Below are 15,039 nucleotides of genomic sequence, written 5' to 3' on the forward strand. Positions count from 1 at the left end.
ATTAATATATGTTTTTTTTTTTAATTTTTTTTTATATAAGATAGAATTTCTACTCTAGCCTAATTTAAGTGTATATGTGTGTGAAACTTCATCCTAGAAACTTGAACCCTAGCCCTTACCCCCCACATCACATCCCACACTCTACAAACATTTATACTTGTTATTTGGTCTAACATGTGACAATAGAGAGTCAGTGACATTTATGAGTTCACACTGATCCTAAGAAAACTATAGCCATGCAACAGTGGTCTACTCCTACTTATCTTAGGTCCTTGAGAGGCTTTTTGGGGCTCATAGGTTACTATGGAAAGTTTGTGAAAGGATATAGACAGATTGCTACTCCCTTAACTGCATTATTGAAGAAGGATGCATTTTCTTGGTTTGAGGAGGCTAAGCAAGCTTTCCAGAAATTGAAGGCTGCCATAGTTCAACCACCTGTGTTAGCCCTTCCTAATTTTGACATGTCATTTGTCATAGAATGTGATGCTTCAGGCAAGGGGTTGGGAGCAGTTCTGATGCAGCAAGGCAGACCTATTGCCTTCCATAGCCAAGCCCTTAAGGGTAGGAATTTAGCCTTGTCTACTTATGAAAGGGAGTTATTAGCTCTGGTTACTGCTGTGAGAAGGTGGAGATCTTACTTGGTTGGGCAACCCTTTATTGTTAGAACTGATCAACGAAGTTTAAAGTACCTATTAGAGCAGAAAATTGGTACTCCTACTCAACAGAAGTGGTTTGCGAAATTATTGGGTTATGCATTTATGGTTCAATATAAAAAGGGTAATGATAATCTTGTGGCTGATGCATTGTCCAGAAAAGCTGAAACTGAAGATGAATTGGGTACTGCTGAGCCTTTTAATAAGGCTAGGTCTGTTCATATTACTTGTGGGGATGATTTTGACCTTCAAGAGGGAGTCTTGTGCATGATTTCATTCCCTTCACCAGCTTGGTTGAGTGATCTCAAGACAAGCTATACCTCGGATCAACATGTGCAGGATATTTTACAAGCTTTGGGTTCAGGACAAGCTGCTCCTAAAGGTTACTCTCTGCAGAATGGCTTGTTGTTGTACAAAGGGAGGGTCTACCTAGGCACTAATGATGCTTTGAAGACTGCCGTCTTGCATCAGGTTCATGACAGTCCATTGAGGGGTCAGTCAGGTTTTCTAAAGACCTTGCATAGGGTTAAAATGGATTTCTATTGGCTTGGTTTGAGGACTGATGTGAGGAAGTTGGTGAGAGAGTGTGATATTTGTCAAAGATTGAAATATGAGACTTGTAACCTAGCTGGTCTCCTGCAACCTCTCCCAATACCAGAAAAGCCTTGGATGGATGTGAGTATGGATTTTGTTGAAGGACTCCCTAAATCTCAGTTCAAGGATGTGGTGTTAGTAGTGGTGGATAGGTTTACCAAATTTGTTCACTTTGTACCTTTGTCACACCCTTATTTTGTAGCTAAAGTAGCTTAACTTTATATGCAAAATGTCTTTAAATTGCATGGTATGCCTGCCACCATTGTGAGTGACAGAGACCCAATTTTTACATCACATTTTTGGCAGGAATTGATGAGGCTACAAGGGGTTTAGCTTGCCATGTCTATAGCTTATCACCCCCAAACAGATGGCCAAACAGAGGTAGTGAACAAGAGTTTGGAGCATTATCTAAAGGCCTTTGCTGCAGACAAACCACAGTCTTGGGTGGAGTGGTTACCCTTAGCAGAATTTTGGTTCAATACCAATTTTTATGTCTCTCTTAAGATGACACTCTTTGCGGCATTGTATGGTTTTGCTCCACCAAGACTTTTGGATTACATTCCCGGCACTACTAAGGTGGAAAGTGTGGAGGTGCATTTGAAAGATAGACAGCAGCTCATTGCATTACTGAAGCAAAACTTGGTGGCTGCTCAGGAGAGAATGAAGGTTACTGTTGATAAGCATAGAACTATGAGAGAATTCGAAGTTGGTGATTGGGTATATCTTAAGCTGCACCCTTACACACAGATGTCCTTGAGGCAGAAATGTTTGGGAAAGCTATCACCTAGATTCTATGGTCCTTTTTAGATGCTGCAGAGGGTTGGTACTGTCTCCTACAAATTGGACTTACCACCTGAATCAAAACTTCATCCCACCTTCCATGTTTCTTGTTTGAAGCAGAGAGTGGGTCAACATGTGGTGCCCTTGCCATCCTTACCACCTGTGGATTCTGAGGGAGTTCTCAAGCCTGAACCTGTTGCTATGTTACAAGAGAGGACTCAACAACTGAGGAATAGGTCTGTCACTCAGGTTTTAGTTCAGTGGCAAGGTGATCGAGTGGAAGATGCTACCTGGGAGAGTCTGTACTTGCTGCAACAACAATTTCCACACCTTGTGGGCAAGGTGTTTTAATGGGGAGGGTATTATTAGGATTGTATTAAGTGATAATTGTAATTGGGAAGGGGTGGTACTGATTGTAATTATTAGTGGAAGTGAGGGCAGTTATTAGTTACAGCTGGCATTAGTTAGTTAGCTATCCTAAAGTTAGTTAGAGGGCGGGAAGGGTATAAAACCAACAAAGTATGGCTGTATTGATCTAAGCATTGACTAAGCATAAGCATAATTCAGTTTTTTTCCTTTTTTTTCTCTCTGTTCTCGTCTCTCTTCTTCTTGGAGGACCAGCTGACCTCGAATCCAGCTAGAAACTCAAAACACCATCCTCTATTCTTATCAACATTACTAACCTCCCTAGAAAAAAAAAAAAAAAAATCCTAGAGCTATCACTGTGTATTGTAGATCTAGCTAAAATGAGAGAAAATTGGAGGGATAATTTCCATTATTTTACACCTCATTGACTCTCTCTCTGTTTTTTTTTTTTTTTAAACATTTTATTTTTGTATACAGACACAAATTAGAAAGAATAATACTAGAGATACAAACTATTTTATATTTTTTTTTACAAATCACTGATGTGGTAAGTGCTTATTGATAAATGAAAAAAAGTGATATTAATAGTGAGCCTAAATGAAAACCAATAAGAGGTTGACCACATCAACATTATGTAACTGTAGCATTACTCAATTAGAAATGTTTTGTTTATTTTTTTATTTGTAAGTTACTCATTCCATTCCAATTTGTTTGTCCTAATTGAAAAATCAAACTTTTTAAAGAAATATCATTTATTGTCTTGTCTACCTTATAAAAATGTATAAGTTTACAAAACTATCCTTAAATAAATTTATCAGCTTTTGTTTTTTAAAAAAAAAGAGTTATACTTAATGAGGCAACTAAAAAGGTGCTCCAATTAAATTGATTTTTTTTAAAAATATTTGTTAGTTCTCTTTTCAAATAGTTTTGAAATTAAAGTATGGGTATAATAGAAATATTAGTAAATTAATGACTTTTATTTTTAGAAACAAAACAATATTTTGGAACATCCCAAAATGGAATAGGGGACAAACAAACTAGGATAGAGGTAGTATTTGTTTCCATGTCACTCTCTCTCTCTCTCTCTCTCTCTCTCTCTCTCTCTCTCTCTCTCTCTCTCTCTCTCTCTCTCTCACTCACATTTCCTAGCAGAGAATAAGAANATTAGTTATTTAATTCTATTTGTTTATGCATCTAAAGATTGTTGTCATAACACTCTTTAAACTATGAATAATTTTTTAGACTAGTGTACAATATAGTTGTATTGTATATAATGTGGAAGTTGTATATACGAAAAAAAAAAAAAAAAAATTGCATTGAGTGATAATTGTAATTGGGAAGGAGTGGTACTGATTGTAATTGTTAGTGGAAGTGAGGGCAGTTATTAGTTACAGCTGGCATTAGTTAGTTAGCTATTCTAAAGTTAGTTAGAGGGCAGGAAAGGTATAAAACCAACAGAGCATGGCTGTACTGATCTAAGCATTGACTAAGCATAAGCATAATTCAGTTTCTTTCCTTTTTTTTCTCTCTTTGTTCTTGTCTCTCTTCTTCTTGGAGGACCAGCTGACCTCGAATCTAGCTAGAAACTCAAAACACCATCCTCTGTTCTTATCAATTGGTATTAGAGCATCGTTCCTGTGCTATCATGACTGAAACAAGAGCTGTGGCCATGAATACAGTGAATGAATCTATTGCTTCTCTTCGTACTACTTCTGATCACCATAACAGTGACATCCAAGAAATACAAAAGATTCAAAGCATTAATACCAGGACAATGAATGAGATGAATCAAAATATCAATGTAATTTTACAAAAGTTGAATTCCATAGATGTGAATCAAAATTCTCCTCAGAGAAATGTGCAATCAAATTCAATTCTAAGTTCTTCTTTCACTTTGTACTTCCAAGTCTGTGAAGTTGGATTTTCCACGTTTCTCAGGTGTTGACCTTGCTAATTAGGTTTACAAGGCTAACCAGTATTTTGGGTATTATCAAACTCCAATGCAGAAAAACTGTTGGTTGCTTCTTTTCACATGGATTTGGAGGCTTTGATTTGGTTTCAAGAAGCAGAAGAAGCAAGGGTGTTCACGGATTGGGAATCCTTTGTACTAGCTTTGCATGTGAGATTTGGAACTAGTGCCTACGATGATCCTATGGAGATGCTAACCAGAATGATTCAAACTTCAACTGTGGTTGTGTATAAGGCAGAATTTGAAGCAGTGTCTAACCGAGTCAAAGGCCTTTCTCCTTTACATAAACTCAGTTGTTTCTTAAGCGGGTTAAGGGATGAAATAAGATTACCTGTGAGAATGCTCAATCCTCAGTCCTTGAATGAAGCTTTTGGATTAGCCAAGATTCAAGAAGAATATGTGTGAAGCAGCAGGAAGAGCATAAGGAGTCATCAAGAATCAGGTAACACTTCAATTCTTGGTTTGCCTAAAAGTATTGCAAGTAATGTAGTGTTAGATGCTAAACCAAAAATACCGGTTAAGAGAATTACTCCTGCTCAAATGGATGAAAGGAGGATGAATGGAGGAAGAAAGGCTTGTGTTATAATTGTGATAAAAAATGGGGGCCTGGGCATAAATGCAAGAATGTTAAACTGTTCCTTTTAGAAGGAATTGATACAACACCTAGGGTGCAATATGGAGTGCAAATTATAGAGTTGGAGGAGGAATTGTGTAGTGAGGTTAATAAACCATTTGAACAGGAAGAAGAGGTAGGAATTACATTGTATGTTTTAACTGGAACTCCGACACCAGGCACCATAAGGGTTAGAGGCAAGATTAATGGCAATGGGTTAGTATTACTGGTGGACACAGGTAGCACCCATAATTTTGTGGATGCATTAGTGGTCTCTAGTTTGCAATTAAAGGTGGATGTTTCAAGAATTCTGGAGGTTAAGGTGGCTAATGGCACTGTGGTGAGAACTCAAGGTTTTTGTAGTAGTGTACCAGTGTGTGTGCAAGAAGTGGAATTCTGTGTTCAATTTCATGTTTTGGCATTAGGTGGTTATGATGCTGTGTTGGGCACTCAATGGTTGAGTACTTTGGGGGTAATAAACTGGGATTTCCAATTGTTAACTATGAAGTTCTATTATAAGGAGCAACAGGTTTTGCTACAAGGTTTAAGTCCTTCTTGAGGCGCTTCTTTCATAGATTGTAATCAATTGCTTAAGGGATCAGTGAGGAAGGGTTTACTGCTTCAAATCATTCCTACAGCTGATGTGGTGGTGGAAGATAGTGTTTCTGCAGAAGTGGAGTTGTTGTTGCAGGAATTTGGTGAGGTTTTTGAGACTCTTACTGGTTTACCACCTGTTAGGGGACATGAACACCAAATCACTCTTATGGAAGGCTCTCAACCAGTATGCCAAAGACCCTATAAATACCCTTTCTATCAAAAGAATGAAATTGAACATATTGTGAGGGAGTTGTTATCTGCTGGGTCAATCAGAAACAGTACAAGTCCCTTTGCTTCACCTGTTTTGTTAGTAAGGAAGGTAGATGGGTCTTGGAGGATGTGCATTGATTATAGGGCATTGAACAACATAACTGTGAAAGATAAGTTTCCAATTCTAGTCATTGATGTGTTGTTAGATGAGTTGAATGGAGCAACAGTCTTTTCCAAGCTTGATCTCAGATCCGAATATCATCAAATCAGGATGAAAGAGGAGGATGTGCCTAAAACAGCATTCAGAACACATGAAAGGCATTGTGAATTCTTGGTAATGCCATTTGGTTTAACTAATGCCCTCTCAACCTTTCAATCCTTGATGAACCAAGTTTTTAAGCCCTATCTCAGAAAATTTGTTTTAGTCTTTTTTGATGATATTTTGGTTTATAGCACTTCCTTATCTGAGCATGTGATCCATTTGAGATCTGTTTTAGAGGTGTTGGCCTTAAATAAACTTTATGCTAAGAAGTCCAAATGCAAATTTGCTTGTACTGAAGTAGAGTACCTAGGGCATGTCATCACTGGTGCTAGGGTTCACACTGATCCTAAGAAAACTATAGCCATGCAACAGTGGTCTACTCCTACTTATCTTAGGTCCTTGAGAGGCTTTTTGGGGCTCATAGGTTACTATGGAAAGTTTGTGAAAGGATATAGACAGATTGCTACTCCCTTAACTGCATTATTGAAGAAGGATGCATTTTCTCAAACATTTTTATCAAATTAATAATAACTTATTATATTTATAAGTTATATCAAATATATATATATATATATAGAGAGAGAGAGAGAGAGAGAGAGAATAGAATAGAATAGATAAGAATTGAAACACATCTAGGAGTAGGGTGGGGAGGAAATGTGAAACTAAGAAAAAGAATAGTAGTAAATTTTTGCTTTTGAAGTGTATGGCTTTTTAACTATACATGTAGTTACTCTCTTAACATTGGAGCAAAGAGTAAAAGATTTCTTAGACTTGAAAATTTGTAGAGCACTTATCAAACTACTTGATCAAACATAGAGTAAAACTTAGAAAACATAGAAGGGAGAAAGAAAGATAGAGTGAATGAGGAAAGAAACACAGATGTAGATACCTTCTATTGTCAATGCCAAAGTAAGCTAGAATTTTATTTATTTATTTAGTTTTTTTTTTTTTAACAAAGGAGCAAAAATTTGAAACAATGTTTTTTTTCTTATAAAATTAAATATTTTAAGAGAAGTGCTACTAATACAACAAAATGTAGGTGGCAAGTTATTAATGGTAGGTAAAAAAGTGATGCAGTTGAAACTCAAGATAAAAACCAATTACAACTTGCCATTAACCTTTCTTGTGAAAGTAGTACTAAAAGGATCATATTAAAACTTAATTTGGCTGGGATTAAAAAAAATTAGGGTTAGAATGTTCAAATATTTATTTTAGGGGTCAAAACAAAAATAAATAAATAAAAATATTATATATAATTTAATTCTGGGGCCAGGTTAGGGGGTTCATTTGAACCCCTTAGGCTGGTTGTGAAGCCACCCTTAGTGACACGTGGTATTTGTTTTATTTTTAAATGTCACATGTCTTACATTTAAATAAAAATTAGAAAAAAAGATTTAATTGGAAGTGATCTTATTCCACTAAAAAAGCTTTTTCTTTTTTAACTTTTTAAATTGATGTCAATAAGCTGTCAATTTATGTGAAAAATCAAAATCTTACTAAAATATCAGGACACGATACATGGAAAGGTCTAGAAGTTATACCAGGATTCATATTAAGTCTCAGGTTTATTTTATCAATTCAAATCCCAAACTCATTCTAAAAAAAAATTTAAAATTAAAATCCCAAACTTATGAAACTGCATATATTTAGTGTGGAGCCCATATTATTTCTGCTATTGATTTACATTATTTTGGGCAGTAATGGAAAGGATAAAAAAGAAAAAGAAAATTGTTAATAAATCTTTGTATTTCACCTGAGTAATCAATTTCATTTTTTTTCCCTTGTAGTCTTTTTCTCAATATAAGCCAAGCTTTCTCTCTACCCTCGTCGTTCAATAGTTTTCTGCTTCTATCTACTCTATAATTGCCCAATATAATAGAGATTAAGATGGACAGAAACCCTTACATTAAAACGATTTCATAAATTTGAGACTTTAATTGATAAAATAAAAAACTTGTGACCTAATATCAACAACAACAACAACAAGTTTTAATTCCAATTTTTGGGGGGTCGGCTATGGATCTTCAGTGGATTAATTAGGGTCAGCCATATATATTTTATTACTTCATTATATTTTATTTGAAGCCATATTCACTGTTACTCCCTTAATTGATTAGTCATTTTATTTATTTATTTTACTAATGTTTTTTTTTATATACTACATAGAAATTCTACTATATTCTAATTTAAGTATATATGTGTACAATACTTCTTCCTAGAGACTTGAATGACAGTCCTTATCCTCCACACCCCACAAGCACTTATACTAATGGAGTGATTATTATGCCAAGTATGTGCGGTGGTTAATTTTACTAATGTTATTTTGTGTTTTTCTCAACTTTTTTTAATTTCCTCAACTTAGATCTACTCATTTTACATCTTCATTCTTAACAACAACCAAAAAAAAAAAAAAATCATTTATTTTTATTAGTGCATTAATTGACCTCCTCTAAAAAAATCATTTTTTTCCATCAATAGAAACTACCCTTATTTTTTAGAAATATTTAGATAATATTCGACATCATTATGTAATTTACCTAAAACTAAAGACTTTTGTATTATATATATATATATATATTATTTTCAGTTTTTTTTTTTTTTTTTTTTTTGGTGCAAGCCTATTGGATGACCAAACGGTTGTGCAAGCTGTGTGAGGAGAGAAAGAGCTATACTTGGTGCCCAAAAATCAGCCTTCATATATATATATATATATATATGGGGGGGAAAAGGCCCAATTTAACATAGTGGGCCGAGAGCCCATATGAGGACTACTGTGCGACCGAGAAGAAGGAGATGGTAAGTGCAAGGCCCATCTGGAAGAGGGACCCTCAGAGGGAAAAGTGATTACAATCCGAAGAGGTTGCCTTCTGTCCGAAGAGGTTATATTCCTTTGACGCGAATAGTATGGATCAATTGAACGTATAAAAGGTCAAGATGATCTTCCGAGGACTCCTCCTGATCAAGATAAGCTCTGAGTACACTTGGAGACGATAAGGATGAAGAAATATCTAAAGGGAAAGCTGCTATCACCGTATTTAATGCTCTGCAGCAACTTTTCTGGCCGCATTTATGTGGAGAAGACCTTTGAACAGTGTATCCTCACCTACCGCCACTCACACAGAGCCAAAGGAGATACTTCACATGACATATACTCAAGTAGACTCACGGATGAGGTACAAGTGGACGATGGAGATGAGGAGAAGGGAGGTTATATAAAGGAAAGAAAATCCTAACGAAAAGGAAGAGGAGAAAAAGAAGAAGAACTTTGCTGTAACCCTAAGATCTATATTCACCAGATAATCAATAATATAGCTCTTCGGATATACATTCTTTACGTATAAATTCATGTTGGTTTGTACTTGAGGGTTGTGATTCGTTATTGTTGATCCCATACTCAACCTAGCTCTTTCACCCATACTTTACAAATTCATTGTTTTGGGCTTGGGCCACAAATTCTAACCCTACAATTGGCGTCGTCTATGAGAAGAGCTTGAGTGTAAGGGGAAGCAGCAGCAGTTGGTCATGGCTGAACTAGGGCAACAACCGGCAGAATCTGGGGCGTCCCAACATATAGACCATTTTCTCAATTTGGAGCGGAGACAAGACCGTGAAGGCAGTGTGCATACTACACACACTGAACGAACTCAATCTCATGGCGGAAGTCATGTTTCTCATGCAGAGAAGAACAGCATGCAAATAGAGATTGAAAGGCTAAGAAGGGAGTTGCGCCATGCGAAAAGAAAACGTACTGCCTCACATTCTGATGACGACTCGGGTGACGAACAAGACATCACTTATGAACAAAGGTCTTGAACTCCAATTAGTGAGTCTTTTTCATATGAGGATGAACACCCTCACAAGAAGCAACCTCAAAGGCCATCACATGAAGGGGTGGTAAATAATGCCATGAGTAAGGCTTTGAATCAAATCTCCAGGTCACCTTTCACGCGCAGGATTGAAGGAGCGAAGCTTCCTCGGCGTTTTAACCAGCCAACTTTCACTATTTACAACGGTAAAACTGACCCTGTGGAACATGTGAGCCATTTTAACCAAAGGATGGCTGTCTACTCCAGAGATGAAACTCTGATGTGCAAGGTATTCCCTTCTAATCTTGGACCCGTGGCAATGAGGTAGTTTGACAACCTGAAAGCAGACTCCATTAATTCCTACCAAGAGCTCACTCAATTTTTTGGTTCACGTTTTGTCACATGCCGAAGGGTGGCCAAGCCCTTGTCTTCTCTACTATCCTTGAGCATGCGTGAAGGTGAGTCCCTTAAGGCGTATTCGGATAGATATTGGGAGATGTTTAACGATATGGAGGGCAACTTTGATGCAATGGCCCTAGACACGTTTAAGCTGGGTCTCCCCACTGATCATGGTTTAAGGACATCTTTATCCGGCAAGCCTGTCACTAACATGCGTCAACTCATGGACCGTATAGAAAAATATAAAACGGTTAAAGAAGATCAGCAGCAAGGGAAGGGTAAGGATAAGGTTATCCCCCAGGACAGGAAGGACTTCAGGTCGGATCGTTACAACAACAATAAGCCGAGGAAAGATTTCGCTGGGCAGTCAGGCTCAACAAATGCTCAAGCAGTCAATACAGTGTTCAAGGAGCCAGTTCATCAAGTCCTGGAAAAGATCAAGAACGAATCATTCTTTAGGTAGCCGAGTAAAATGGTAGGGAACCTTGAGAGACGCAACCACAATCTCTATTGTCAATACCACAAAGACCATGGGCATGCCACTGAAGACTGCAGAAGTTTGTGGGATCATTTGGACCAATTGGTCCATGAAGGCAGGTTGAGGCACCTTTTGCACCACTCCAGCGGCCGAAGAGGTCAAGTGAATTTTGAGTCCGAGAAGAGAGATTCTACGAAACCTCCATTAGGTACTATTAATGTCATTTTCGCAGCGCCAGGAAGAACAGGGTCCTGGCCGTCCAAAGTTATGTCAGTGGATCGGCTACCAACAGGGGATACTGGCCGAGATCCGAGGAGCTCTAGACAGGCTGTCCCACCCGTTTTAGGCTTTTCGGACGAAGATAAAGCTAGGACCATTCAACCTCACGACAATGCTTTGGTAGTCACACTCAAGATCGGGGGATATGACATGAAGAGGGTGATGGTGGACCAGGGTAGCGTGGTGGAGATTATGTATCCTGACCTCTTCAAAGGGCTGAACCTCAGGCTTGATGACTTAACTCCATACTCTTCTCCCCTGGTCAGCTTTGAGGGAATGATGGTCACCCTGAAAGGACAAATACGGCTGCCTGTGCAAACTGGCTCAGAAGTAGTTGAAGTGGACTTCATTGTTGTAGATGTTTATTCCCCTTATACGGCAATTGTAGCCAGACCTTGGTTACACACGCTAGGGGCTGTTTCCTCCACTCTGCATCAAAAAGTCAAATATCCATCCGAAGGGCGCGTTTGTGAAATCCGCAGAGATCAATCCTCGGCTAGGTGAAGGGAGACCTATAGCAGTTAAAGGGTCGGTTATCACCCGTCGAAGATCTTGATGAAGGCGCTAAATGCGAGGACTTGGTGCAGGTTTTAATCGGGAACAATCCTGAAAGATACTTTCAAATCGGGTCTCAGATGCCTTAACTAGAGAAGGAAGAACTAATTGATTTCCTTAAAAGAAATATTGACGTATTCGCTTGGAGTACTTATGAAGCCCCAGGAGTGGATCTGGAGTTCATTTGCCATCATTTGAAGGTTAACCCACTGAGTGTACCCAAGAAGCAGCCTCCTCGGCGGCCATCCAAAGAGCATGCGGATGCAATCAAAGAAGAGGTGATGAAGCTCAAACACGCTGGGGCTATTAAAGAAGTTTTTTACCTCGAATGGTTGGCAAATACTGTGGTGGTAAAGAAGAAGAGTGGAAAGTGGCGAGTTTGTGTGGACTTTACGGACTTGAATAAGGCTTGCCCTAAGGATCCTTTCCCTATTCCGAAGATTGATCAATTAGTAGATGCTACTGTCAGCCATCCTCGGATGAGTTTCTTGGATGCTTTCCAAGGTTACCATCAGATACCGCTAGCCCCAGATGACTAGGAGAAAACCGCTTTTGTTACCCCCATTGGTAATTACCACTATAAAGTGATGTCATTCGGTCTGAAAAATGCAGGTTCTACTTATCAGCGGATGATGACCAAGATGTTTGAATCACAATTGGGCAAAAGCATTGAGGTCTATATAGACGACATGGTGGTAAAAAGTAAGGTTATTTCTGAGCATGTGAAGGACCTTGATAACGTTTTTGAAACCCTGATGAGACATAAGTTGCGCTTAAACGCCTCGAAGTGCTCATTTGGTGTGGGATCAGGCAAATTTTTGGGTTACATGGTAACGCACAGGGGAATTGAGGTCAATCCCGATCAGATAAAGGCTATTCAAAACCTGTAGCCTCCTCAGAATTCGAAAGAGGTTCAGAAGTTAACAGGGATGGCAGCTGCTTTGAACCGATTCATCTCCAGGTCCGCGAATAGGTGTAAACCCTTCTTCTCGCTGATCAACAAGTTGAAGGGATTTGAATGGACTGACGAATGTGCCTCAGCTTTCCAACAACTTAAAGACTACTTGGCTCAGCCACCAATTATGTCTAGCCCTAAACCAGATGAGGTCTTATTTGCCTATATCGCAGTGGTTCCCCATGCTGTAAGTCTAGTGCTGATAAGAGTGGATCAAGGTATACAAAGGCCGGTTTATTGTGTAAGTAAGTCTCTACATGAGGCCGAAATCAGATACTTGCCATTGGAAAAAGCAATTTTGGCAGTAGTACTTGGAACATGAAAATTGCCCTACTACTTCCAAGCACATACTGTCGTTGTGCTTACACAACTCCCACTTAAGACAGTACTCCGAAGTGCCGACTACACGGGGAGGATAGCCAAGTGGGGCACTATTTTAGGAGCTTTTGATATCAAGTATATGCCTCGCACTTCAGTCAAAGGGCAGATCCTTGCGGATTTAGTGGCTGAGTTCACGGAGCCCAGCTTAGAAGAAGTAACGACAAAGAGAGACATGGATGAAAAATCGGTTGGCATGATTTCTCAACAAGATCTTGCTCGTTGGGAGGTGTATGTAGATGGTGCTGCGAACCGAAAAGGTTCTGGAGTAGGGCTAGTCTTGATGTCTCCAGAGAGAATCGTCATTGAAAAGTCGTTAAGGCTGGATTTCAGTACGACCAATAACGAGGCAGAATATGAAGCCCTGTTGATGGGAATGTCTATGGTCTGAAGAATGGGAGGAAAGGCCGTGGAGTTGTTCTCTGACTCAAGATTAGTTGTGGGCTAAGTACAGGGGGAGTTTGAAGTGAAGGATGAAAGAATGCAAGGATACTTGAATCGAGTCAAACGTCTGCAGGCAGAATTTGAATTTTTCAGCTTGCTACATGTTCCTAGAAGCAGTAATGCACATGCAGATTCTTTGGCCACACTAGCCACCTCTTCGGAGCAAGACTTACCGAGAGTTATCCTCGTCGAGGATTTCCATAAGCCCACCGGAACAGGAGGGGATGCAGTCCGAGTCCACCAGATCCGAGATAGTCTCTGCTGGATGGACTCTATAATCAAATTCTTGAAAGATGACACTTTGCCGGAAGAGCAGGGAGAGGCTGACAAAATTCGAAGGAAGGCTACCAAATTTTGGCTGTTCGAAGATCGAAAATTATACAAACGATCCTACTCAGGACCATACCTGTTATGTGTTCATCCAGAGACGGCTGAGTCGCTACTGAAAGAGTTACATGAAGGAATTTGTGGGAGTCACACTGGAGGTAGGTCGTTGGCCCACCGAGCCATTACTCAAGGGTATTAGTGGCTGAACATGCAAAAAGAAGTCCATAATTATGTAAAGAAGTGCGATCAATGTCAGCGATTTGCGCCAAACATACACCAACCAGGTGGAGTCCTCAACCCACTATCTAGTCCGTGGCCGTTTGCACAGTGGGGTCTGGATATAGTGGGTCCATTCCCAAAGGCCACAGGAAACAGAAAGTACCTTCTGGTCGGCACAGACTATTTCACCAAATGGGTCGAAGCTGAGCCTCTGGCCAATATCCGGGACGTAGATGTGCAAAGATTTGTATGGAAGAATATCATTACACGTTTCGGAGTTCCTCATACTCTCATCTCGAACAACGGCTTACAGTTCGATAGTAATGCATTTCGGAGTTATTGTAGCGAACTGGGAATCACGAATAGATACTCTACCCCTTCCTATCCTTAGGGGAATGGGCAAGCTGAGGCAGTTAATAAAGTCACAGTTAATGGATTAAAGAAGAGATTGGACGATGCGAAGGGCAAGTGGGTTGAAGAGTTGCCACATGTGCTTTGGGCTTACAAAACTACGCCTCGCAGATCAACTGGAGAAACTCCTTTTTCGATGACTTATGGCGCTGAAGCTATCATTCCTTTGGAAACGGGGTTCCCAACTCTGAAAACTAGCTCGTTCAGTCTGACCAGCAATGATGAACTCCTAGAAGCAGGCTTGGATTTGATCGAAGAAAGAAGAGAAAATGCAATGGTTCGGCTGGCGCATTACTAGCAGAAACTCAGGTAGGGCTATGATGCCAACGTAAAGCTAAGACCCCTAGAGCCCGGTGATTTGGTACTCAGGAAAGTCGTTGGCACTGCGAAGAACCCAGCCTAGGGGAAATTAGGACCAAACTGGAAGGGACCATATTGCATTACTTCAGGGACTGGCACTGGGGCATATTTCCTAGAGGACTTGGATAGTCATGTAATACCACGCCCCTGGAATGTAAATAACCTCAAAAGGTACTATTATTAATCGAATCATTTCTTTGTTCACCGTGATAACTTGTCACCCTCATTTGTTCTCTAAGTGTTTAAACTTAAATCCAATCATGTCTGTAGTCATCGGACCAGATGATTTGGGTTAGTTAACACTCCTTGTCGGTTCTCTAAGTGTTTAAACTTAAATTCCATCATGCCTGTAGTCCTCGGACCAGATGATTTGGGTTAGTTAAC

At 39.4% G+C, this 15,039-nt stretch overlaps 1 protein-coding gene across 1 annotated transcript; it reads left to right on the forward strand.

Annotated features, from left to right (window-relative positions):
• Positions 1 to 12,490: 12,490 nt before the first annotated feature.
• LOC136070439 (uncharacterized) lies at positions 12,491 to 14,593 on the forward strand. The gene is made up of 5 exons (XM_065780408.1): positions 12,491 to 12,734; positions 12,903 to 13,279; positions 13,349 to 13,823; positions 13,950 to 14,131; positions 14,276 to 14,593. The coding sequence occupies exons 1-5, from the start codon at positions 12,491 to 12,493 to the stop codon at positions 14,591 to 14,593; spliced, it is 1,596 nt and encodes a 531-aa protein (XP_065636480.1).
• Positions 14,594 to 15,039: the final 446 nt, after the last annotated feature.

This window comes from Quercus suber, unplaced genomic scaffold (assembly GCF_002906115.3).
Source record: "Quercus suber isolate HL8 unplaced genomic scaffold, Cork oak 2.0 scaffold_234, whole genome shotgun sequence".
Classification (NCBI taxonomy): domain Eukaryota; kingdom Viridiplantae; phylum Streptophyta; class Magnoliopsida; order Fagales; family Fagaceae; genus Quercus; species Quercus suber.